Source organism: Metopolophium dirhodum, chromosome 8 (assembly GCF_019925205.1).
Source record: "Metopolophium dirhodum isolate CAU chromosome 8, ASM1992520v1, whole genome shotgun sequence".
In the NCBI taxonomy this organism is placed as follows: domain Eukaryota; kingdom Metazoa; phylum Arthropoda; class Insecta; order Hemiptera; family Aphididae; genus Metopolophium; species Metopolophium dirhodum.
In genome coordinates, this window is record NC_083567.1 from 30,901,188 (window position 1) to 30,927,458 (window position 26,271).

Sequence of the window (26,271 nt, forward strand, 5' to 3'; positions counted from 1 at the left end):
CTTTTAAGTTTATAAAGACATTTTCGTACAAGCAGAAATAATTATTTCTACATACCTGCAATTAAAAATACTTGGAATTGATTTAAATTTACAATTTTATTTATTTAAGAAAAGTGATTCCTAGTGGAGGCGATCTGTCTGCAGTCTACATTTTTAAGTGATAATTAATTATATTATTTTTATATTGCTATTATAGTAATGTATTTTTCCATTAGTCTAATGGGAGGTCGTACCAATTTTTATTTTTTGCATAAAAGCTTGTATATTTTATTTAATAATTATTAGGTGTTAAAATTTAAAGTGTTTAAACTTTAAATAGATAATAATTCATATCGTTGACGAATTTTGAAAAAAAAAATGTAAATAGGCAGGTAATTAGGATATTTTTTATTTGCGGCGAAAACTAGGTACATATGAGGAACTTTGCATTAAATTGTCCGGTTTTTAGACATACAAACAAAAATCGTGCACGAATAAGGTGAAAATAAGGTGAAAAACGTCGACAATTTTCAGTACCTATAGTGAAACCTCCCTCGACTGCAGACGGAATAATTAAGTTCCTGCATAAAGATAGGTATTCCAATGCATTTCGACTTGTCTATAACGGATCGTTTCTATAACGAACATGGACAGTAATATCCTTCCCCATAACTTAGATAACGGAAAACAAGTTCAGACTCAAACACGTACTCAAACACTCAAACGATTGCGACCACGTTGATCACACGTTAAGGCCGTGTCGATCAAAGCACGGATTACGACCAATTACTTACTTCTAAGCGATATCGTCGATTACTTGTATTCATAAAATTATTATTTACGTTAATCGAAATAATATGACGTTATGTGTATTAATATTATTTATTAATTACTGTGGGATTTTTTCATAAAAATCCAATAACTAAATTGGATATAGATTTACGTATGCGAGTTAGACACTTCGACTAGATAACACTAAAGCATGTCTACAACGGACACCTGTCTGTTATTATATTTATATAGAGTGTCTATGTTATAACAGACACTTTTGATGGTACCATATGACTGTCCGTTACATACAGTCGCGGTTTCACTTTACCTATAAATATATAACATAAAAACACCCAAAATATTTGAGAAATTTTATCATGTCCGTTAAATGCTAATATGAATATTTGGTGAAAACTACAAGCCCATACAGTTAAGGAATTCGTTTTTGCATTACTACCATTAGCGATTTCGATTATGTCGAAAAATGGTTAACCCTAATTTTATATTATTTTTACAACTTTTTTGAAAAGTACTTAGAATATTTTCTTTTTACTACCGTAAAAGTACCAATTTAATCAAATTTCCTACAATAAGCCATCATCTAAATTGAACGTCGAACAATTTTTGTACAGAAAAACATGTACACACACACACCCACGCACGCACACTCATACATTGATAAAAAAAAATAATAAGACGTATCATACTAGTTCGCAAACAATGGAAATTACCGTAAAAGAAAAATAATGTGTATGATAAGAAAATAAACTGTTGTCAACAATTATAGGTAAAATGCAACAATAAGAAATATAATGATTATTGCATGGTTATATACTAAAAAAAAAAATATATTTTTAAATTATGCGGTTACGTGTTGAAAATACTTTGAGTACTCAGAATTTATTTATTTTTCGAGTTGCAGTGAACTAAAAAAACTTTAAAACTTTTTATTCAATTATATAAGTATATTGTATTAATATTTAATTTACAATAATATTGAATAATATCTAATTTAAAAAGTAAGCTGAAATATTTATCAATAATATTATATATAATTATATTTATTTTGCTTATGGTTTTGACTTGTTGTTACATGCATTAGACTTTAAAAAATTGTATACCTATAGTTATATTTATAGTATATAACATAGTCATTATAATGAAATATTATTTTAAAAAATAAGAGTCATTAAATAGGTGTTATATGACTAATAATTAATATATTGACAGAATATTTGTATGATATAAGTTAGAGATCCAATTATTTTTTTCAGTGTTAAGTGTGCTTTGAAAATATAATATTTTCTAGCATGAGGGCATGTTATATCGATCCGAAACATGAAAAAGTCCGTTTCTGTGACGGTTGGACTTACGTTAACTACCATGATATATAATTTATTCACGTGCAACTGTAGACAAGCACCCAAATCATTTGAATAGGTATGGCAAGAAAGAGAAAAGGAGACTGTTAAAACGTATAATAATATACAAGTAGAAAAAATATGATATGTGATGTATTATGAAATGTTCACTATTCGAATATTTTGTACATTTTTTAATAATAATTATTCATCATGTTCGAATCTAGTCCAAATAGATATTGCATATTTCTATATCTCGTCTAGTACACAAATCCGAATTTGTATGCATAAATACAATATTTATTTAGCAATTATTATTTTCACGAACAAATGTCTACTTGTTTCACTCAATATTTAAAATTTAAGCGGTGTCTTACTAAAAAAAAATAGACAGTATTTCGATCTAAACATTTATTCCAAACAAATTATTGTGAAACCAAAAAAACAAAACGAACTTAAACTATTATTGATTTATTAAAGTTTTATTTAATATTTGAGTCATAGGTATACCGACAATAAAAAACAAAATTTCTGACGATCCTCAAAATATTTACTATCAAATATATGCATTGGATAAATTGGAATTACAATTTTTTCGCCTTTTCCAGTATTATGTTGTCAGGTAAACGGTATGTCTGTAATGCTTTTCTGAACAAAGCAATTGAAAGAGGATACTGTTACGGAGCGTTTATAGAAAAAAAAATATATATTATTCCTAGGAAAAGGCGAGACTTGAAATTGCCTAAATGTTGCTCCTTAAATAATATCCGTAGCGAGGCCCCTTAACGAACGACACACGACGACATTGTAACATACGAGCACATAACATTGAATCAGATTCACAATTATTATAGTTCAGTATTATTTGGCCTATTCTTTGAGCAGTGTTTTGTCATCAAAAACTCAACATTACATTTTGACGTTTATAGCAAAATGTACCCAAGTACCTATCTATAAAAATCAATAATTTAAGAAAATGTCATATTTTAGAGTTGGGATTAATTTTTAATTTAGAACCAAAACCAATCTTATTGTGAACGAGTATGTAGTCAACTTCACAAATAACTTGTAGTTTTTTCCCAGAAAACGAATAGTAAAATTTTAAAATTACATATTCTAAAGTCATCAAACTAAGTATCAAGTTTTCGACTAATGGTATGGTATAGGACAACGTGCAACTTTTAGACTTTAGATCACACTTTCACAACAAGAAACGAAATAATAACGGACAACCCTAATATCAAATAAAACTTTATACACTCAAACCAACCATATAATATGTCTAGTAAAAACGCATTTTGTTATGGTTAGTATAATGAACAATGACATAAAGTAATATATTATAATTGTTCATTTATTATATTTTAAGTGTACTTTAACAATATAATATTGTTTAAAATGAGTTAAAGGCATGTTATATCGATCCGAAATATGAAAAGTCCGTTTCTGTCATGGTTGGACTTACGTTAACTGCCATAATGTAATATCATTTATTCACGTACTACTGTAGACAAGCACCCAAAACATTTAAACATGTTTGGCAATAATGGGAAAAAGAAGACCGTTAAAGGATATAAGTAGAAAAAATATGACATGTGATGTATTAAGAAAATATGTTCATAAACCAAATTGCAATATTTAAATATTTTGTACGTTTTTGAAAAATCATACATCATGTTAGAGAATCTAATTTAAATAAATATTGCATAGTACATCTATAATATTATCTCGTTGACTCGTTCACAAATCCAAATTTCCATGCACTAATACAATTAGTTAATTTATTAGGTGCCGTTTTTCCCAAATAACAGTTTACTCAATTCGCTCTACATTTGAAATTTGAGCGATGTCTTACTAAAAAATTAAATACCTACATTTATGATCAAAAGTATAGCATTAAAAAAAAAATTTTAGTGTGAGCTTGTCTAAATATTTAAAACCACTATAACAGAGATTTTGTAACACTTTTCACAAAGGTAAACTACTGAGACAATTTTCTCTACAAAGTACGAACTAACTAAAATAACAATTTTCATAAAACTTTCAATTATTTTTACGTACAAGATAAAAAAAAACATCTTTAATTCACAAGAAAAAAATATGGAAACAAATCACCAAAGATTGAAATATATTAATAATTTATTATTAAAGAGTATTTAAAAATGTTATACTCACGAAAGTCAAGACATATGATTATAATATTGTTGAAATTATGCAATTTTAATTTTCTCAGGGTACAAACTATCATTTTTTTTGTTCATATACATAAGTAATACAAATACAATCCTTAACTAAAATTAAACAATTTTTTGAAATTTTAACCAAATTCCATGTTTTGGCATCAACGTTAAAGCTTTATTAGAATATTTCAGGGGAACTTCTGTTTTTTCACATGGTAAAACTTTAAATTTGTTTAACATTTCGACTAATGCCAATTTCATTTCCAGTTCAGCGAAACGTTTTCCTATAGAGGATAAAAAAATAACTATACATATCGTATATAAATTTTAAAAATAATATGTTTTTAAATAAATATGTATTTAATAAAATATATGTACCTATACAAGATCTAGGTCCATCTCCAAATGGAAGATAAACACTATTAGGACGTTTAGCTCTTTCCTCAGGTGAAAATCTTTCGGGATTGAATTTTTGAGGATCCTCAAAATATTTACTATCGAAATGCATCGAATAAATTGGAATTACTACTTTTTGGCCTTTTTCCAGTATTAGGTTGTCAGGTAAACGGTATGTTTGTGATGCTTTTCTGAACAAAGCAATTAAAGGAGGATACTTACGGAGCGTTTCTAGAAAAAAATAAATATTATTATCTAGTTGAACATTTTAATTAATTTAATGCTTTACAAAAAAAAAAAAAATGGACAGTAATTTGAGTCATACATTCTCATTACTCATTCTCATTTAATAATGAATTAATTTAAAACGAAATGATGAATAACTCAACCAAAAAAAATATATATAAACCTATAATTCATTATTGATTATATTAATACAGTTTTATTTAATTTTCAAATCATCTACCTTGTCGGTTAGTTTTAAAAAAAAAATGTAAAAAATAAATAGATATTTTAATATTGATCAATAATATTATTAAGAATAATAATCAAATAATTAACTACCCGCAATAACCATATCCAAGTAATTAAGACCCATCAAAAACTCGTTGTCAATATTTCCATCATTTTTGGATAAATTTAACTGAATCTCTTGTCGTACTTTGTCTTGAATATATATATTCAATGCTAATTCATATAAGCAATAACTTAAAGTTGTTGACGTTGTTTCAAACCCAGCAGCAAACATTACAAAAGCATTTGCTACAATTTGTGTTTCTGTAAATCGTTCTGAAACACATTTTTAAAATTGTATAAGTACAACAATTATTATATTATTTTAATTAAAAATTTAAATGTAAAAATACTTTACCATGTTTAGGTAAATTTGTATTCAGAGTCAAATCATTTCTTGCTTGCATCAAACAATTAACGAAGTCATTTCTGATTATTTTATTTTCAAGTCTATACGCTATCGTTTCTTTAAACGCCGCTTGAAAAAAGGCAGTCGCGTCCGCTGGGAAATCCTTCACTCTTACAATTTTCAAAAGTGTGGGTGTGACCATCAAGCACAATTCTCTAAAAAGCGTCCTTAGTGAAGGTATAAATATCGATTTTCCGTACTTACGAAATGGGGATTCATCGTCACTTATGGAGTTTAACTTGAGCCCAAAAGCGCAAGTGCCAATAACGTCAGTCGAATACTTTCCCATGATGTCCCTAACTTCTATTTCATCGTTGTTCCCCTTTAAATCGTTATCGATGTTTTTCATCAATTTATCGCCGCACTCTTTGATCTGATCATACATTATCTTGAGCTTTCCCGATGTGAATGCGGGACTCAATTTGCTTCTTATTGTTTTCCATCGAGGATTTTCCATGAAGAACAAGTTGTCCGACAGTGGATTCGCCGCTAAATCCGAGTAAATACCGCGGTTGGGAAAAGACGAGAAGTCTTTTATCAACACGTCGTTGATTATTTCTGGATCACGAACCATCAAATACGGTGTCCTCATCTGGAACAATCCTCCATATTTCAGACCGGAAAACTTGTAATAGATTTTATCGTAGAACTCCAACGGGTGGTCTTTCGCCAAAGCTACTTTCAAAAAATTTCCGAACAACGGAATCGGCTTGATGTAGGGCACGTTGAGTTTTTCCCATTTGTTGAACGTTGAAATGCAAAAATAATAAGTGATCGTCACCGCGACCAAACACGGCGTGACGATGCATATCCACCAATCGGTGGCGGATGACGATGATGGATACATGGCCTTTGAGGGAGTTCCCACAATTCTGAATATTGTACAACGTACACAGAACACACTCGAATCGACACTGTTTTCCCTTGCAGAAAACGGAGCATAATTATAATGATAAAGAATGATAGGGCATCAGAGCCGTCGTATTCGGTGGGGTTATCTATCTGAATCACTTCGCATTTGGTGCAGAGCACAGTTTCAGCGCAATATTGTTTGCACGACTCACGTACTTGTGTTTGTGTGTGTGTGTGTGTGTGTGTGTACCTTTTCGTGTCAAATTCTATCGATGGATATTTTTTTGCGTATTTTTTTGGGGATATGACATTAATTTTTACTATTGTTTAAGGTTGCAATGCACTTTAAACAAGTTAAAATATTTTTATTAGGAAAGTTTGAGTTTGATTTTGTTTCACATTGAAGTTTCTAAATCATGTCATTATATAATATATAATACCTATTATGCTTTAATACTTGGTTTTTAAATTATGCGTTTTATTATTGAATTATTAATAATTATTATATATTATGTCGTATAATAATTATTGTATTGAATTTACATACATTAAAATATATCAAACGAAATCTTATATTAAATAAGTAGTCACATAATACAACACTATAATAACAATAATAATATTTACATACCTTTGGACTTTGTCAACGTTACAGTGCGTGTATAGTGTATTATGTTCATAGTTTAAGATTCAATACAATATTATAATAATATAACAAAGGTTTAAGAGCGGGATGTCTATTTGTTTTCTGTCTCCGATCCACGTGGAACATAGTGAGTTTACGTTCAGCATAACCAACATTGTGTCTTAATAGCTTCAATTTTAGAGGTAATTGGCCTATACATCATATGTAAAGAATATTTTCTGTGTTCTCGCGTTGGCCTGTTTACGATATTTCAATTTCAGACTGATATAATATTATGATCATTTTTAAACTGTAACATTTTACATAATATTCATTTCTCCCAAAAAAATTGTAGATATCTTAAAAAAAACCAACATAAGAATACAGATTGAATTCTTAACTTTTAGTTTGATAATATATCAATTAATTCTAACACTAAATCTAACAACACAATGTACGTAAATTTTCCTCGTTGCACGTGCGCCAGCGAGAGAGAGAGAGAGAGAGAGAGAGAGAGAGAGTGAGAGAGAGAGAGTGAGAGAGAGAGAGTGAGATAGAGTGAGTGAGTAAACAAACAGTTCGCTGAACCTTTTATCCTTTCGACCTAGCATATGGCTTTATGACTTGGCATATATACAACACGCTAATATGATATACTTTTCGCGTATAATTATTTCATACATTAAATGTACTTAATTATTACGAGAACTACGTTGACAATTTGTTAAGTGTATTGATGTACCTGCTTACTTTGTTCTACGTATAATTAACTAATAAACAATTTTTATTTTGTATACAACAATAAAATTACATTTAATTAAATCTTTACTTCATTTAGATCGTAAGACATTTTACTGCTTACTGCTTTGATTAATATTTTACACCCATGAGCTAGAAATTATAATAGTTAGAACAAGTGTACTACTGTACTTATATGCATATTATTATGATTAGTAATAAATACACATTATACCTACCTATATCGATGATTAAGTAAACAGTATACCTATATATTCTAAATCAGCGGTTTTCGACCTGTGGTACGCGGAAAGCTAATAGGTGGTACGCGAAAAAAATCTCCCTTATTATAAAGAAAATTGGAATGAAACATTATTAACGTTAAATATAATTTATTTTATTTGGTGGTGTGAAGGCCGTTTGTAATCACAGCAATTAAGATAACGATAATCTCTTTAATATAGGACATAGGTAATAGAAATCGATAAACTTTATCCGATAGACGGATAAAGCGTATTCTTATTTCACAATAATGCGTTTTTACCTTAGTTTTGTAAGTTTTTTCAGTTTATTCACGAGTGACATACGAGTTGTTTGCATCAATAGTATATTTTATATTAAAATTTTATATATTTATACGTACTTTTTTCGTACTTTTTTTGTCACATAAAATTAAGTAAAAATGAAAAGATTTTCAAAAAGCGGAAGCTCAAATACTAAAAAACAGAGAACACAGGCGAATCGTAAATATGACAATAGTTACTTACAATTCGGATCGTTGTAAAATTTGGTTCTGAAAATTCTATACATATAAAACAAACGTGTGCATTATAAATAAGCAAAAAAATGGTCAGGTGGTACGTAAAAATATGTTCGAACTGTGTAGGTGGTACGCGAATATAAAGAGGTTGAGAACCGCTGTTCTAAATAATAAAAATGAAAAGCCATTCGTCGTTGGTAACCGCATCAATCGCGAACGGCTGGACCGTTTTGGTTCATTTTTTTTTTTAATGTTCGTAATATGCCTAATGAGGTTTTTACTAAAAGAAAAATTGGAAAATTCTGGAAGGAGGGATCATTGAATGGACCTATATAAATGGTTGCCATTGATCGTATATTATAGTTATGGGTAGTAGCAAATTAATAGATATTATAGTACCTACCTATTTTATTTCTATATAAATGGTTGCCACATATGACATATAATATTATAAGTAATTAAATAAAACGATGAATGCAATTTTTTTTCAGCCTACAAAAAAATATTCTATTATAGAGTTGCCATTATTTGGTTACATATAATTATATTACTATAATAATTAGTAGACATATTATGATAGGTATCTATATACATTTTTTTTACAAATATTATATTTATACAAAAAAAAACAAATCTTTGGCACGGGCAACGCCGGGTGGGACAGCTGCACCATATACGGTAAAACTTAAACCAAGAAAATTCGAGTTTTTACGTCAAGTCCTATTTAGTTTGGGATCTAAATAGCCATCACACTTACCTCGAATAATATAAAACAGATAAGCTTAACCTCAATCGATTCAAATGACACACAATTATATTGAAATTTTAAATCACAGCGTACATTTGTTTGTTAGTTATTTTCAAAATATTTGAACTTCGAACATTTACTTATTCTACATCTTCATATTAAAATGTTGCTCACAAACCGCCTGTATTGATTGATCTTAGATGAGTGATAACTTTGTGTAGTTTGTATAATATTGTAATAAATTACCAACGCATAGAAAATATAATAGAACGCACATATTATTATGTAACAATTATTCAAACAGTAAAATCAATTAATAAACAAATAGCATACACAAGTAGAACATAATATGAAACAAGCAGACATAAATTCCTAGGTACCTGGCAATATTTATGTAGAGTTAATTATTTTTCTTCTTATCTTTACTCTCGTAAAATGTTACAACCTTAGAACAGATAAACCAAAAAAAAAAAAAACCTTTTTATATTTAATTTCAATATCATCGTAAGTACAATAGTTATTAAACGAATATGCTTATACAATAACCTATAAACGTAGGTCATATACTTTAAAGGTGCCGATTACTTAATCATGATTGAACGCAATCGTAAATCATTTAAATTATTTCTTTGAAACTCACCACAAATTATAATATTTTAATCGACGTTTTTTTTATTGGCCTTATTTTTTTAAATCAATTAACGTACTAGTTTATCAATGCCCACTCCATAGGCTGTATATATTATGCAAAATTTTTCGAAGTCCTAACTTAAGGCATCTAAATTTAAAAGCGGGACTACTGGATAAAATCATATCCCCCCTCCATGACAAAAACCTAAATACGCAGCTGAGAAGAACACTAATAAATTAATTTCTCAATTAGTAAAAAAATAGAAAAAAAAAATTTGTTAGGTAATAAATATATAAGAAACTTAAAGTGCGGTCTTAACAATCTACTGTAATCTAATAAGAATACATTTGAAAATGAATGATTTTGTCAGGTTTTTTTATAATAAATATTAATTATAGAATTTAAATAAAAACCAACGTGGATGTATGAAAATCAGTATATTAATCGGTCCAGTGAATTTACGTTGTTCGCATACGCGTATACCATCTCTACGTCACCGAATTTCACATAATATTTGATGCGAACTATTCGCGTATCATCGCCATAATATGAAGATATTTTTCTTAATGAGATTCCGTCCATGTTTTCAACAAAAATGACCTTCCCCCCCCCCCCCCCAACGGTTTAGCCGCTGCACGAGAGTCTCCAAAATATACCTAACTTATACCAACATTTATTGTACCTATACTGACTATCCTATTCGTCAAATAACACTTCTAAAACATATTTGAATTCGTCGTAAAGTCAACTTAAAAACGATTTTAATCTTTTTTTGGAAATCTCTAAACCCTTCAAAATTATATTTTAAATTTCGAATATCAAGAATTCGATTGAAAATGTAAATAAAAAAAGTGAGAAAGTCGTTTGTAAAGTAAACTTCATGATGAATTTATATATGTATTCAGACATGTTAACGGTGAAATAAATTATGTTTGGCATAATACAATCGTCAAAAGGTTGGTGCTTTTGACCAAAAAAAATTTTTATGCAGATTTCAAGTTCAAATTTGACAAAATGTGATATTTTAACCAAAAACAGCGGTTTTTTATTTTGTTTTAATTAAAAAAATAAAATGAGTAGGGACTTGAAACATTTTTTTAATGCTTATATTATTATTTACTTTCACAGTGAAATTTTCCAATACATTTAGATTAATTTTAAGCTAAGGCTTATTTGAACCACTAACCTATTCCACAGTTATAAGTTATAACAGGAATAGTGTTGCCTACAAATTTAAAAACAATGTTATATACCTAAGCTATGTTACTAATTGTAAAATAAATTACTATAAGAGTTGAATAAACATATGATAAAAAGTAGACTGACAGAACGTCTCAACCCAGAATAGTTTTTCAATGATTTATCCTAACCTGGGAAAGTCAATGATAATTATTTTTAATTGAGTTGAAAATTTAATAAAAAGTTTATAGTTAATAGTAATTCTGTTTTTTTTTTAACTTAGTTGAGTTAAAAGTTTTATGGAAACTTACAATCGAATTATTAACTTTTGCCAATAATATGGTTTAAAATAATAAAAAGTAAGTGTGTATGCAACATGTATTATCTATAATAATTGTATTGTATTTATTATTTTATTATTTATAAATTATCATAATATGGATTTGATTAAAAGTAACTCATTATTTATTAAGTTTATATCGATAAAAATCAGTTAAGTTAAAAATTAAATAATGAAAAACTTCAAAAAGTTAAGTTAAAAATTTAAAATAAACTCAACTTTTAACTTAACTTTAACTTTTTAACTCGTTTACACAAAGATTGGATTTACCATCATATTTTAACACGTCCATTACAGTGTCCAACTCAATGACAGAGTAAGTACACTCGACGCCTACTGTAAAATAGAGTAATTACATATAGGCACTTACTGAATTTTTTTTTTTAATCACAACCCCATACAGACAATCGTTTGAGCAGAATTGATTATTGTACGTTTAAATAAAAATCTCTTAAAAATTAACTGTGACAACAACTTTTTTAATTTCAATAAAAAAACTTTTGAGTTGTGATAGGGATCTAGTATTAAGCACTTCAAGTTTTAGGAAATTAAAAATCGTATGACATTTTGATTACAAAATAAATAAATGTAGGTATATATGTATAGATTACTTTTTACAAATTAGTTTATTCTTTAAATGTAAATACTATGTATCTATTACTTTGTTATTATACATTCCCACTGTAGAACTAATACATTTCTTAGCCACTCAGAGTCTAAAAACGCGGTAAATATTATTATTATACTATTCTTTTAAACCTCGAATACAGTAACATATGTAGTTTCAGATTCTGTAATGCGTTTTGAATAATAAAAAATTATCATATTATACAATTTTCAAAATAGAGAAATATAGAAAATGTGATATTCTAATGTGCTGTTCTTAGATGTATAAATATCATTGTTATTTCAAAATACTGAACTTACTTTTGGTATGAAAAAATATATAAAACCAACTGCAATACCAATTTCCTGATCTTCACTGGCTTATCAACGTTTTTTAATAAATATATACAACATAATATGACGTATTACTATATGAAATACTTCCAGACGATAGTTAACACTTATAATAAAGATATAGCTGGTAACTAAAGATGGTTAGGTATGCATACATTTATAAAAAAACATTTTGAATAATCATTATGGAAATTTCAAAGACTCTTGTTAATGTAGGTATTATTTATAAATCACTAAGACTGTAAACTAAAAAACATAAATACCTAGGTACTTAAATCACAACATTATAAACATAATTCATAGGTAGCAGCATACTTATATATATGTAAAATGTAATTTAAATTTTTATTTGACGCACACTTATTTAATAATATGATATAAAGGATTTAGTGATACATTTAGTGATTCATTTAGTGGTATATTCTTGAATACAAAAAATAAAATAAAAATCGTTCGACTTTCTCAGGTGAAATAGTTCCCTATATAGTTAAATGTTTAAAAAAAAATTGTCAAATTAAAACATTAATGTTTTTTTTTTTGGCCATAACTGTAATATAATCTTTTGTCAGTTAATTCTTTTAAATCTTAGCCAAATTCCATGTTTTGGCATCAATGTAAAAACTTTATTAGAATATTTTAGAGGAATTTCTGTTTTTTCACATGGAAATACTTCAAATTTGGTCAATATTTCAACAAAAGCCAATTTCATTTCCATTTCTGCGAAACGTTTTCCTAAAAGTTAAAAAAATATGAAAATATTGCATTTAAATTTCCGTTAAAAAAATTATACCTACCTATACAAATTCGAGGACCGTCGCCAAATGGAAGATGAATGCCACTTGGTCGCTTTGCTTTTTCTTCAGCCGAAAATCTTTCAGGAATAAACTTTTCAGGGTCCGTGTAATACTTACTATCGTAATGCAATGCATAAATTGGAATTATTATTTTTTGGCCCTTTTCAATTATTAATGAATCGTTGGGTACTCGATATGATTGTGATGCTTTTCTGAACAAAGCAACCACTGGAGGATACTTACGGAGTGTTTCTTAAAAGTGTAATAATTATTTAAGTAAATTTATTATTAGATGTATGCTGAAAAAATAAATATTCTAACATTGTTTCAAAACTATTATTAACCTACTTGGATAATTGATATGGCAATTTTAATTTTCATAAATAGGTACTATAGAATAAATCATTATTAAATTTGATAAATATGATTATTTTCGGTTTTTGGTGAGCGTTCAAAGTTAAAATGTTGACAAAAATCATTAAAATCACGAAAATTGGCTAATTATTTTGAGTTTGAAATTCATTTAAGTTTTTCTATTTGCATCTAAGCTTTGAAAATATAATACGAGATTCCCCTTAAGTTTTTCTATATTTAGCATAAAACTTTATTGGAAAGTAAAACTAAATTTTTACGAACGTTTAAAGTTAGACATTGTATATTCACCCGTAAATTAACAAATTTTTATAGAATGATTTTCTTATTTTGTTGTTACAACTCATAACCGTAGACACTTGAAATTTGCACCAAACATATATTTTATCACTTCTTATACTTAATACAATTTTCAAAATACTCTGACTCGTTTTAAGCTTCATTCTCATATTTCAATTTCGTTAGTTTTTTTTTCCTATAAATGTCAATAAATTTTATTCGTAATGCCAAAACGCTTGGGAATATAATTTAAGGCTCCTGATATATTGTTACAACACCAGTTGAAAAATATTAAAGTTTTTTTTTTAAAAATATAAATGTATAAATATTTTAAAATTATTATTTGTGGGTACTTAAACATTCTCAAGTACATTATTATGTACAAATTTTGAAATAATATGATATAGCTTAGCCCCCTCTAGTTTTATTTAAGTTCCCCTAAGTTTTTGAATCTATTCATTTTTAAATCCACCTACTAAAAAAATTATCAAATTAAAAAAAAAGAAATTAAATATGGAATTTTTAGCCAACTTGATAATCAGTGTACGTATATTGTCTAATAAGTAATAATTCATATAAATGTATAGAATATATAATCAATTGCTGTTATTATTAATTAATGTTAGTTTTAATGATATGAATATAATATGATATATCGTTGAATAACAGCAGCTTGAGTATAATATTGTTCTATGAGTAAACACAGACTAAGATATAATGGACTGGGAACGAGCAGCTTATCAGTGGCCTCGAAAGTATGTACAAGAGGCAAATGCGGGGGTCACAATCATAATTGAGAGTTTACAGCGCCATCTGTATAAAACACGGACTGAGATCCAAAATTTGACGCTAAATAAAACCACTGGTAGCGCTGAAAACATTCAATTATGCATGTTGATGATAACAGAGGAACCTTTTGCGGGCTGTCCCCCGTCACCCACCCGCATTGTCGTTTCCAGTCCAATATATCTTAGTCCGTGAGTATAGAAACCTGCTATCATAGTAGTAATATTTAAACCCGTGTTAGGGTTTAAATATTATTATCGCATATTAGCTATTTTTAGAATATGGAATTTACGGAGATGTCATCTGTATATATAAAACAGTAAGCTGGCTGACTGATCTATCAACGCACAGCTCAAACCATTGGACGGATCGGGCTGGAATTTGGTATACAGATACCTAGCTATTATGATGTAGGCGTCCGCGTAAGAAAGGATTTTTGGGAATTCAATCCTTAAGGGGGAAAATAAAGGGTCTTTCTTAGCTATGAGGAAGATAAAAAATTGATATGAACATCTATGCATCAAGATAGATTTTCTAATGCTTCTGTGACGTATAAAGAAAAGGACATTTCTGGTAGTATTAAAATGAAGATAAATTAAATCAATTCGCTATGTCTAATCACCGTTTGGAATTATAAGATTTAACACTTGGTAACAATGTTATTTTATTTTTATAATTACAAATAAATAATTAATTAGCATTGAGTTGTTGAGTACTTGAGTTGTATATTATTGTATTTCATTTATCAAGTATTTTGTTTTTAATGTTGAGTACCAAACTAAATGTTTTTGTAATATATTATTAGCGTAAAAATTATAACAAGTGGTGAGGTCATGCGGGGGTGGAGCCCTAGCGGGTCTGTATTGATTTTATAAATTTAGCCCCCCCCCCCACCAAATCAGTTGTCCAAATTGCGCCTATGGATATTATATCATTGAATTCAAATTTAACGCCATCCACTACAGTGATCCACATGTAACCAGTACTGTACAGCAGATCAACACTTACACTTACCCACTCTTTAAGTTAATATTTTTTAGATTTTAGGGAATTTTTGCTTGTTATTTAAGCCATCGTCGTCCTATCTCTAGGTATAACCTAAAGTTACATTTAAATAAAAAACATTTTACCCTTTTAAGGGTTTTTAAATAATTTAATATTATTGAATAGTATTATAATAAAAAAAATTACCTGCTATAACCATATCCAAGTAATTAAGATCAATCAAAAGTTCATGGTTAATTTGTCCGTCATTATTGAACAGTTTTAGTTGAATGTCTTCGCGTACTCTGTCTTGAATAGATTTATTTAATGCTAATTCATACAAACAATAACTTATAGCCGAGGACACAGTTTCAAAACCAGCAGCAAACATTGCAACAGCATTTGCTACGATTTGTGTTTCAGTGAATTTTTCTAAAACAACATTTTAAAATTCTACACAGTTGGTATTTTTAATTCACAAATGTTTAATGAAAATAAAAATTTTACCATTTTTTGGTAAATTTGCATTCAAAACTAAATCATTTCTCACTTGTATTAAACATTGGAAAATATCGTTTCTGACTATTTTATTTTCTAGTCTATACGTTAACGTATCTTTAAACACCGCGTGTAAAAAGTCGGTCGCGTCCGTCGGAAAATCCTTTACTTTTATGACTTTTAAAAGTACAGGAGCAATCATCAAACACAATTCTTTGAGGAGCGTCCTAAGTGAAGGTTCGAATAAGGTTTTGCCATGTTTACGAAATGGGGATTCGTCATCTTTTATGGAGTTCAGCTTGAGTCCAAAAGCGCAAGTGCCGATGACGTCAGTTGAATACTTTCCTATGATGTCCCTTACTTCTATTTCGTTGTCGTTTTTAATTAGTTCAATATCAACGGTTTTCATTAATTCATCGCCGCACTCCTTGATCTGATCGAACATTACCTTGAGCTTTCCCGACGTAAAAGCGGGGGTCAATTTGTTTCTTATTATTTTCCATTGAGGATTTTCCATGAAAAACAGGTGGTTCGACAACGGTTCGGCCACGAAATCAGAGTAAATGCCACGATCGGGGAAAGACGAGAAGTTTTTTATCAACACGTCATTGATTATTTCTGGATCGCGAACCATCAAGTACGGTGTCCTCATCTGGAACACTCCTGCGTATTTGTGACCGGCGAACTTGTGATAGATTTTGTTGTAAAAATCCAGCGGATGGTCATTTCCCAAAGCCACGTTCAATAAGTTTCCAAACAACGGAATCGGTTTAATGTAAGGCACGTTGAGCTTTTCCCATTTCTTAAAGGTCGACACGCAGAAGTAATAGGCGATCGTAACTATTATTGTACATGACGTAATGACATTTATCCACCAATTGGCGGTAAACATGGTCACATAAAGAGTATTTGACAAATAAAAAAAGTATTGAGACTAACAATGTTCAATTCGAATTATTAATCGGACACTGGTTCAACATCTCTAGCTCGATGAATGTATGATATGCAACTTTAAATATCATCTGTGTTCACCTGCCTAATATCACGACAAAAATAATCAATTTAGTTAGAAATAGACCAATTAATTAATAACTTGGAACGGTAAAAAAATCTTAATTATACTGCTCGTCTTCCACTACCTGTCAATCAACTCTCCACGATAACTCAATTGAACAGCAACTCATTAATTGTATGTACTGTTTTTTCCCACCTATATCTGATAGAAGTATATAATATAATAACTTACAGATAAGTGTCATAGACAGCCTAATAAAAATTAATTAAAATTTTTAATTTTTAATCTTAGTTGACTATAATCTCACTAATGTTAAGTGCGAACACCACTTAATAATTTGGCTACTTCAAATCGTTTAAATATAAATGACTTAATTCTAATATTTTAGCTGGTTTTTATATCTAAATATTAAAATGAAATTTAAATAATATATTATATTGGTTGCTATTGGTTAATGAGAAATGTTTGTTGATTTGTATTATAATTTCTGTCAATATATTTATAAATAAAAATGAATGTTTGTGTGTAGATTAGACCTCCGGGGTCTATCTAAGAAGATAGGCTAATTTAAAGTGGGTTAAATTGGTTTTTTTTCGTCGGATTTTAGTACTGTTGGGTTAGGATTTTGTACTAATTGATTATATTGATCCACCATAGGTGGTATTAAGTAAAAACGACAAACTTTGTATAACTTTGATACTCTAGAGTTAAATCATACACTTACGTAGTTACGTACAAACAGCACCGGGTCCGTGATCTACCGCAAGTAGATTGCCTACCTGATAATATACTGCTGAAAATCAGAATTTTTATTCCAGACAGCGGAAAAGTTAAGATAAGTTTTGAACATCCATACACTGAATATTAAATAACGAATTAAAAGAAGTTTGAGTTATATAGAGTTGGTACATTTAACGGGCAACGAAGTGCACGGGATCAGCTAATTATTTATAAATTATCGTAATATTTGGATTTGATTAAAAGTAACTCATTATTTATTACGTCTATATCAATAAAAATCACTTAAGTTAAAAATTAAGTAAGTAATGACAATTAAATTTCAAAGAGTTAAGTTAAAAATTTTAAATAAACTCAACTTTTAAATTTAACTATTTAACTAATTTACGCAAAAGATTGGATTTACCACCATATTTTAATACATCCATTACAGTGCCCACTCAATGACGAAGAACACTCGACACCAACTGTAAAATAGAAGGTTACATACTTATGGCTTTTTTTTTTTTTAATCGCAACATAATACAGACAATCGCTTCAGGAGAATTGATTATTGTACGTTTAAATAAAGATCTCTTAAAAATTAATGTGGCAACTTGTTATTTCAAAATACTGAACTTACTTTTGGTATGAAAAAATATATAAAACCACCTGCAATACCAACTTCCTGATCTTCACTGGCTTATCAACGTTTTTAAATAAATATATACAACATAATATGACGTATTACTATATGACATACTTCCAGACGATAGTTATAACTATAATAAAGATATAGCTGGTAACTAAAGATAGTTAGGTAAGTATGTATAAATTTATAAAAAAACATTTTGAAAAATTCAAAGACTGTTTTAATGTAGGTATTAGTTATAAATCACTAAATCACTTTCTTATTTGATGCCGTCTTATTTAATATTAAGATATAAAGCATGACGTGATGTTAAAATTATCTTGAATACAAAAAATAAAATAAAAATCATTCGAGTTCTCAGGTTAAATAGTTATATAGTTAAATAAATTAAAAACGAATTGTTAAATTAAAACATAAGCGTTTTTTTTTTAGTCCATAACTATATAATCTTTGGTCAATTAATTCTTTTAAGTCTTAGCCAAATTCCATGTTTTGGTATCAATGTTAAAACTTTCTTAGAATATTTTAAAGGAATTTCTGTTTTTTCACATGGAAATACTTCAAATTTGGTCAATATTTCAATAAAAGCCAATTTCATTTCTATTTCTGCGAAACGTTTTGCTATAAATTAAAAAAATATGAAAATATATTGCATTTAAATTACCCGTTAAAAAAATTACCTATACACATTCGAGGTCCGTCACCAAATGGAAGATAAATACCACTTGGCCGCTTTGTTTTTTCTTCAGCCGAAAATCTTTCAGGAATAAACTTTTCAGGGTCCGTATAATACTGACTATTGTGATGTATTGCATAAATTGGAATTATTATTTTTTGGCCCTTTTCAATTATTAATGAATCGTTGGGTACTCGATATGATTGTGATGCTTTTCTGAACAAAGCAATCACTTGAGGATACTTACGGAGTGTTTCTAAAAAGTGTAATAATTATTTGAGTCATTTCATTACTACTTGGATAGTTGATATGCCAATTTTAATTTTCATAAATAGGTACTATAGAATAAATCAATATTAAATTTGATTAATATGTTTTGGATTCTGAGCGGAGCGAGGAATGTAATGGTTTTACAATAATGTTTATTTCTTTTTTATTCTATAAACACTTTTTCTCCCTCTAAACTTGCTCAAAAGTATCAAGTATAGCATCTTTTCTGAAAGGTAATGTGCTTGAGCTGGTACTTTAAACAGATAATTTTTCGATTTTCGAAACGCTACTCGAAATAAAAGCTGTTAAAGGATAAAAAACGTACGATTTCACGATTTTATAATATTAAATAATTACGGACGACGTGTTCTACCAGAAACATTGCATCAAACGAAAAATGACAAGAGATATTTTTTGTTGTATTTTGAATTTTGTTCCTTACGGTTTAAAGTTCGGAAAATTTTAGCCATTTTTGAGCTAATTATAGACATTTAAATTTTGGGAGTTTTTTATTCTAATTCAGTTAAAAACATTTGTAGAAACTTGAAATTTGGGTTGTTTACTTATATTAGCCTTACCTAGACATGGTAAAATTTTCAAAACATTTGAGTGACTTATGAGCTTTTTCTTTTATTTTATATTTTTTTTAATTTTTATGATATTTCCTAATTATAAATTATAATTATAATTATATAAATTACCTATTTATATAAATCGTTCTTAATCTGTTCTTAATACGCTTTGTTTATCACCATAGAAACGAATAAAATTAAATAAAAAAGATTCCCTCGTCCGCTCAGAATCGTTTTTTTACCGAATGTAATCATTGCATTCAAGTCGAATACAGTAAAATTAAACTATCCTGTCCTAGGCCCGAAGGGACGATGGACAAACATTCACCACCGAAATGTGCTGACCTACTTTTTTTTTCCTGATAGTATCAATAACTACAGGACTTGAAATTAATTACCGGTTCTTAACAAAAACTGATAATTTCCCTTAATTTTAAACCTATTTTTATTCCCGGTTATCAGTTACTGGTTACCATGACGATTTTTCAGTTAACATAAAACGTTATAATAACTTCATATGTTTTGACCGGTTAAGAACCATTACCGATATTTATTAACACCGAGTAAGGCTGATAGTAACCCTAAAAACGTTCCTCATAAGTTATTGTTTGTGGAAATTAAAAAAAAAGTTGAGCGTAAATCCACAATAATTTTTTATGAGAGTCTGAAGTTAAAATGTTGACAAAAATCATTAAAATTACGAAAATTGGCTAATTATTTTGAATTAGAAATTCATTAAATTTTTTCTATTATTTTGTATATATAAGCTTTAAAAATGTAATACAAGATCCCCTTTAAGCTTTCCTACATTTAACATAAAACTTTTTTGTATATAAATTAAATTTTACAAGCGTTTAAAGTTAGACATTGTATATTCACCAGTGACGTCATTTCAGTTTTCAAAAGGTTTTGACCGGCCCGAATGGGTAAAAAAAACCAAAACATACATATTATATGTAATATATATAATACATACCCATACATACAATATGTACGTCCCCGCATACGTCTAAATATAAATATATTCCAACTATTAATTAGTAAAAATGTATTATTTTGACAATAATTTCTTAGTACATACTATAATATTTTCTGAAAATATTATAAAAAAGGCATGTTTTTGCGCTAATAAAATATAATAATGGTAAGACGGCAACAACTGAACACTAGCCCATCGGGCCGCTTTTAAAATCAGACAGGGGCAAATGGCCCACATCGCCCCCGCCCCCAAATGACGCCACTGATATTCAATCGTAAATTATCAAATTTTTAAAGAATGATTTTCTTATTTTGTAGTTACTCAACAACTAATAACCGTAGATACTTGAAATTTACACCAAATGTTTATTTTATCACTCCTTATACTTAATACAATTTTCAATTTATGTAGTTTTTTTTTCCTTTAAATGTCAATAAATTTTATTTGTATGGTCAAAATGCTTAAAAATATAATACAAGGCTCCTGACAAAACCGGTTGAAAAATATTTAATTTTTTTTAAAAAATATAAATGTATAAATATTTAAAAAAAGTTATTCGTGAGTCAATTATTCCATGTCAATTTTTTTTTGGATTTTAGGGCATTTTTGTTTATTATTTAGGTCATCAACGTCCTATCTCTAGGTATAACCTACTGTTACAATTACTTAAAAAACATTATACCCCTTATTTAAGCATTTTTAAAAAATTTAATATTATTGAATAGTATTATAATAAAAAAAATTACCTGCTATAACCATATCCAAGTAATTAAGATCAATCAAAAGTTCATGGTTAATTTGTCCGTCATTTTTGAACAGTTTTAGTTGAATCTCTTCACGTACTCTGTCTTGAATAGATTTATTTAATGCTAATTCATATAAACAATAACTTATAGTAGTGGATACTGTTTCAAAACCGGCAGCAAACATTACAAAAGCATTGGCTACGATTTGTGATTCAGCAAATTTTTCTAAAACAACATTTTTGAATTTTACACAGCAATCAATTTTATAATTTTACTAATTTAAATAAATAAATATCTTACCATTTTTAGGTAAATCTGTATTCAAAACTAAATCATTTCTCGCTTGCATTAAATAATGAACAAAGTCATTTCTGACTATTTTATTATCAAGTCTGTACGCCATCGTTTCATTAAACGCCGAGTGAAAAAAGTCAGTTGCAGCCGTTGGAAATTTTTTCAGTCTCACGACTTTCAAAAGTGCAGGAGTAATCATCACACACAATTCTCTGATAAGGATTCTTAGTGAAGGTTTGAATATTAATTTGCCATACTTACGAAATGGGGTTTCGTCATCGTTTATGGCGTTCAACTTGAGCCCAAAAGCGCAAGTGCTGATGACGTCGGTCGAATATTTTCCTATGATGTCCCTTACTTCTATTTCGTCGCTATTTTTATTTAAAACGACATCTATGTTTTTCATCAATTCATCTCCACACTCTTTGATCTGATTGTACATTAGCTTGAGCTTTCCCGACGTGAAAGCGGGCGTCAATTTGTTTCTTATTATTTTCCATTGAGGGTTTTCCATGAACAACAGGTGGTTCGACAACGGTTCGGCCACGAAATCAGAGTAAATACCACGATCGGGGAAAGACGAGAAGTTTTTTATCAACACGTCATTGATTATTTCTGGATCGCGAACCATCAAGTACGGTGTCCTCATCTGGAACACTCCTGCGTATTTGTGACCGGCGAACTTGTGATAGATTTTGTTGTAAAATTCCAGCGGATGGTCCTTTCCCAAAGCCACATTCAAAAAGTTTCCGAACAACGGAATCGGTTTAATGTAAGGCACGTTGAGCTTTTCCCATTTCTTAAAGGTCGACACGCAGAAGTAATAGGCGATCGTAACTATTATTGTACATGCTGTAATGACATTCATCCACCAATTGGGTGTAAACATGGTCATATAAAAAGTATTTGACGAATAAAAAAAGTATTGAGACTAACAATGTTCAATTCGAATTATTAATCGGACACTGGTTCAACATCTCTAGCTCGAGGAATGTATGATATGCAACTTTAAATATCTTCTGTGTTCACCTGCCTAATAAACGATAAAAATAATCAATTTAAATAGACCTAAATAAACCAATTAATTAGTTAAAAACTTGGAACGGTAAAAAAAATCTGAATTATAATGCACGTCTTCCACTAACCGTCAATCAACTCTCCACGATAACTCAATTGAACAGATACGTGTAAAAATGTATTTTAAGACCCACTCATTAATCTGATGTACTGTTTTTTCACCTATATCTTTTATAGTTATATAATATTATAATAACTTACAGATAAGTGACAGCCTTATGCAAATAATTAAAATTGTACATTCTTAATCTTAATTGACTATAATAATCTCATCAATGTTAAGTGCGAGCACCACTTAAAAATGTTGCTACTTTAACTCGTTTAAATATAAATTAGCTTAATTCTAATATTTTAGATGGTTTTTCATATCTAAATATGATGCAATTTAATCTGATGTATAACCGTTTCGCATCATTATTGGTTCTTCTTTTTCCAAATGTAAATAATGTTATTGTATCTCCAGTAACTTGTCTAATTGTGCCTTTAGATCGAATGAATCAGCCTGCCCTGTTTATTTTTTGTGACTTTTAGATCAGTAAGGACTAATTAATGAATTTAAAAATTATGATTGTATAATACATTTAGGCCAGGCAGAGCATCAGTTGACTGGAATTTCCCATTAAAACGTTTAAATAAAATGAAGAGGTTGACATTTCTATGAAAATATTTTTTAAAAAATCGACATACAGAGTCATAAAATATATTTATACACTCAAAAATATGCTTTATTGTTTAGTGACATATTAAAAAATGTAATATTTAAGAAAAAAATAACTCATATGATATAATTTAAATTATTCGTGTATTTTTGCTGCTTGTTAGGTTTTTTGGCCAACGTTGGTGAACAAATTTTAAAAACCTGGTTTTAGTCCGAGTATCATTCTATACATGAAGTGTGGTAATATTTTTTGGAAAATGAAATGCACCTCACTGGAGTTGCCCTTACAGTAAAATATGTTATGACAGAATGCAGATCAAATGAAGAAGAAAGAGAAAAACATTATATGTCAACGTACCTACATGATAATAATATAATGGTCACTATAATATTATTGTAATCGAATTGTTATTTGTTACCATGAATAAGTAAAATAGAATGAGGTATAAAGCTAATTTCCCCTGTCCCCTGGAGCTAAAGCTGCTTAATACAAGCGCTACGGAGTGATGTTAAAACTTTTAATATATCAAGAACCAAAAAATGATATGATTAACCATCCAACTTTCTCCGATTAACAGTTAAACTAAAACATCAATGTTATATTAAACCATAAGTTATGATTTTTGTTGATTAATTCGTTTAAATCTTCTATCCTTGTTACTAATCGTAAATTCAAATCACAACAAAATACAAAAAAATCGTTTTTTTATATAATATAATATAATTCTATATTGTACGTTTAAATAAAAATCTCTTAAAAAATGAATGTGCCAACTTTTGTTTCAATTTCGATAAAAACAACTTTCAAGCTATTATACTAACACTTTAAGTATTAGGAAATTAAACATTCCGTGATATTTTAACTACAAAATAGATTAATGTATATGTAGATTAATTTGTACGAATTGTTTTTTTTTTTTGAATATCAATACTATGTATTACTTAGTTGTTAAAAAACATTCTAATTGTAATACTAATACATTTCTCAGCCACTCAGTGTCTAAAAAATATTGTGTTATTATATTATTATTTTAACCTGAAATACAGTGACATTTATATACATTTATATTTCAGATACTGTAATGCGTTATGAAACATAAAAATTATCATATACATTTTTCAGATTGGAGAAATATAGGAAATGTGATGTTCTATTCGTTCGTAGATACGCAAACATCATTGTTATTTTGAAATACCAAACTTATTATTGATCTTAACAGTTTTCAAACACACCAACACTAATTTCTCGATCCTCGTTTACTTAACAAGGTTTTTAAATATAAATATAGGTACAACGTAATATGTATGAAAATATACATACTTTCGGTTGAGAGTTTTTGTAATAAATATGATGAAGATATAGGTAACTATATCATTAGTTATATAATATATATATATATATACATTTAAAATAAAGATTTTGAACAATCATTTTGGAAATTTCATAGACTGTTGTAGGCATTAGTTATAAATCACTAAGAATCCAAACATAAATGTCTCCTTAAATACTACATAGTTATAAAAATAAATCATGAGGTACTGAGGTACAAACTTATAAATAATTATTAATATTTATAATTACACTATTTTCTGTTATATTGTATGGCTTTATGCAAAGCTATAAATTATAAAAATAAAACCGAACATACAATGTGAGTTCAATATTTCATCACACTATCAGAGTATCATAAATCATAATATTATTAAGAGGATGTTTATTAAGCAAATCACGTTTAGCTTCGTTGGGTAGTTTAAAAATTAGAGTGAACCGACCAGTGACCTATAATGAAACTTCATGGTAAGAACATTACCATCTGTGTGACTGTTTTTGTATGTGTGGTTTTTATGATAGTTCACTTTTTAAGTGAGTTATGACCATTCTTAATTTAAGTTATATACGCAACACTTTGTCTAATACTGGTATTTTTTTGTTGATTTCTCCAATTATTAAGAAAATTACTTGGATTTTTTTACTTCGACGCCCCTTCCCTCTTCTCCTCAATCAAAGTATCACTGAAATCGCTTTCCTACCAGAAAAGATATTGAAGTTTAAAATCCAAGCAATTTCACTGCTCCAATAAAGCTGGTGATGACATAAAAAAGACTCACATCATTGTAAAATCAATAAATTCATCGATCCTATCAGAATTATAAGACACATTATAAAGCGATCACTTACTATAAAGTATTTAATTTTATTTAATTTTTTATTCTGCTTTACATAAACGTATATATTATTATACAATATATATAATATAATATCAATCATCTTGTCTCCATCGACGTATTTTGCTTATTGCTACATAATGTGTGCAAAGTGACACTCGCTTTGGGATACTAATGACTTTATAGGTTGATACAAGTTATAAAGAAATATTTATAAAATTATTTTATTTACAAAATTGTGTTTGGAAAAACGTAGATTGAAGATACAATAGCCCCGAAAAAATTGAATAGGTA

General features: G+C 28.5%; 3 protein-coding genes across 6 annotated transcripts in view; 1 reads left to right on the forward strand and 2 right to left on the reverse strand.

The window, feature by feature from the left end:
- LOC132950081 (voltage-dependent T-type calcium channel subunit alpha-1H-like) overlaps positions 1 to 26,271 on the forward strand; it is a 311,428-nt gene that overhangs the window by 151,866 nt on the left and 133,291 nt on the right. The window lies entirely within an intron of this gene.
- On the reverse strand, positions 4,233 to 6,670 carry LOC132950083 (probable cytochrome P450 6a13). The gene is made up of 4 exons (XM_061021305.1): positions 5,559 to 6,670; positions 5,252 to 5,476; positions 4,670 to 4,918; positions 4,233 to 4,575 (listed from the first exon to the last, which is right to left on the reverse strand). The coding sequence occupies exons 1-4, from the start codon at positions 6,454 to 6,456 to the stop codon at positions 4,409 to 4,411; spliced, it is 1,539 nt and encodes a 512-aa protein (XP_060877288.1). The 5' UTR covers positions 6,457 to 6,670; the 3' UTR covers positions 4,233 to 4,408.
- On the reverse strand, positions 12,140 to 23,219 carry LOC132950089 (probable cytochrome P450 6a13). Its single transcript, XM_061021310.1, is given in 8 exon segments — positions 12,140 to 13,174; positions 13,237 to 13,429; positions 13,432 to 13,488; positions 16,703 to 16,892; positions 19,052 to 19,160; positions 19,220 to 19,471; positions 21,783 to 22,007; positions 22,083 to 23,219. Coding segments are annotated over 8 exon segments (2,082 nt in total). The 5' UTR covers positions 22,972 to 23,219; the 3' UTR covers positions 12,140 to 13,007.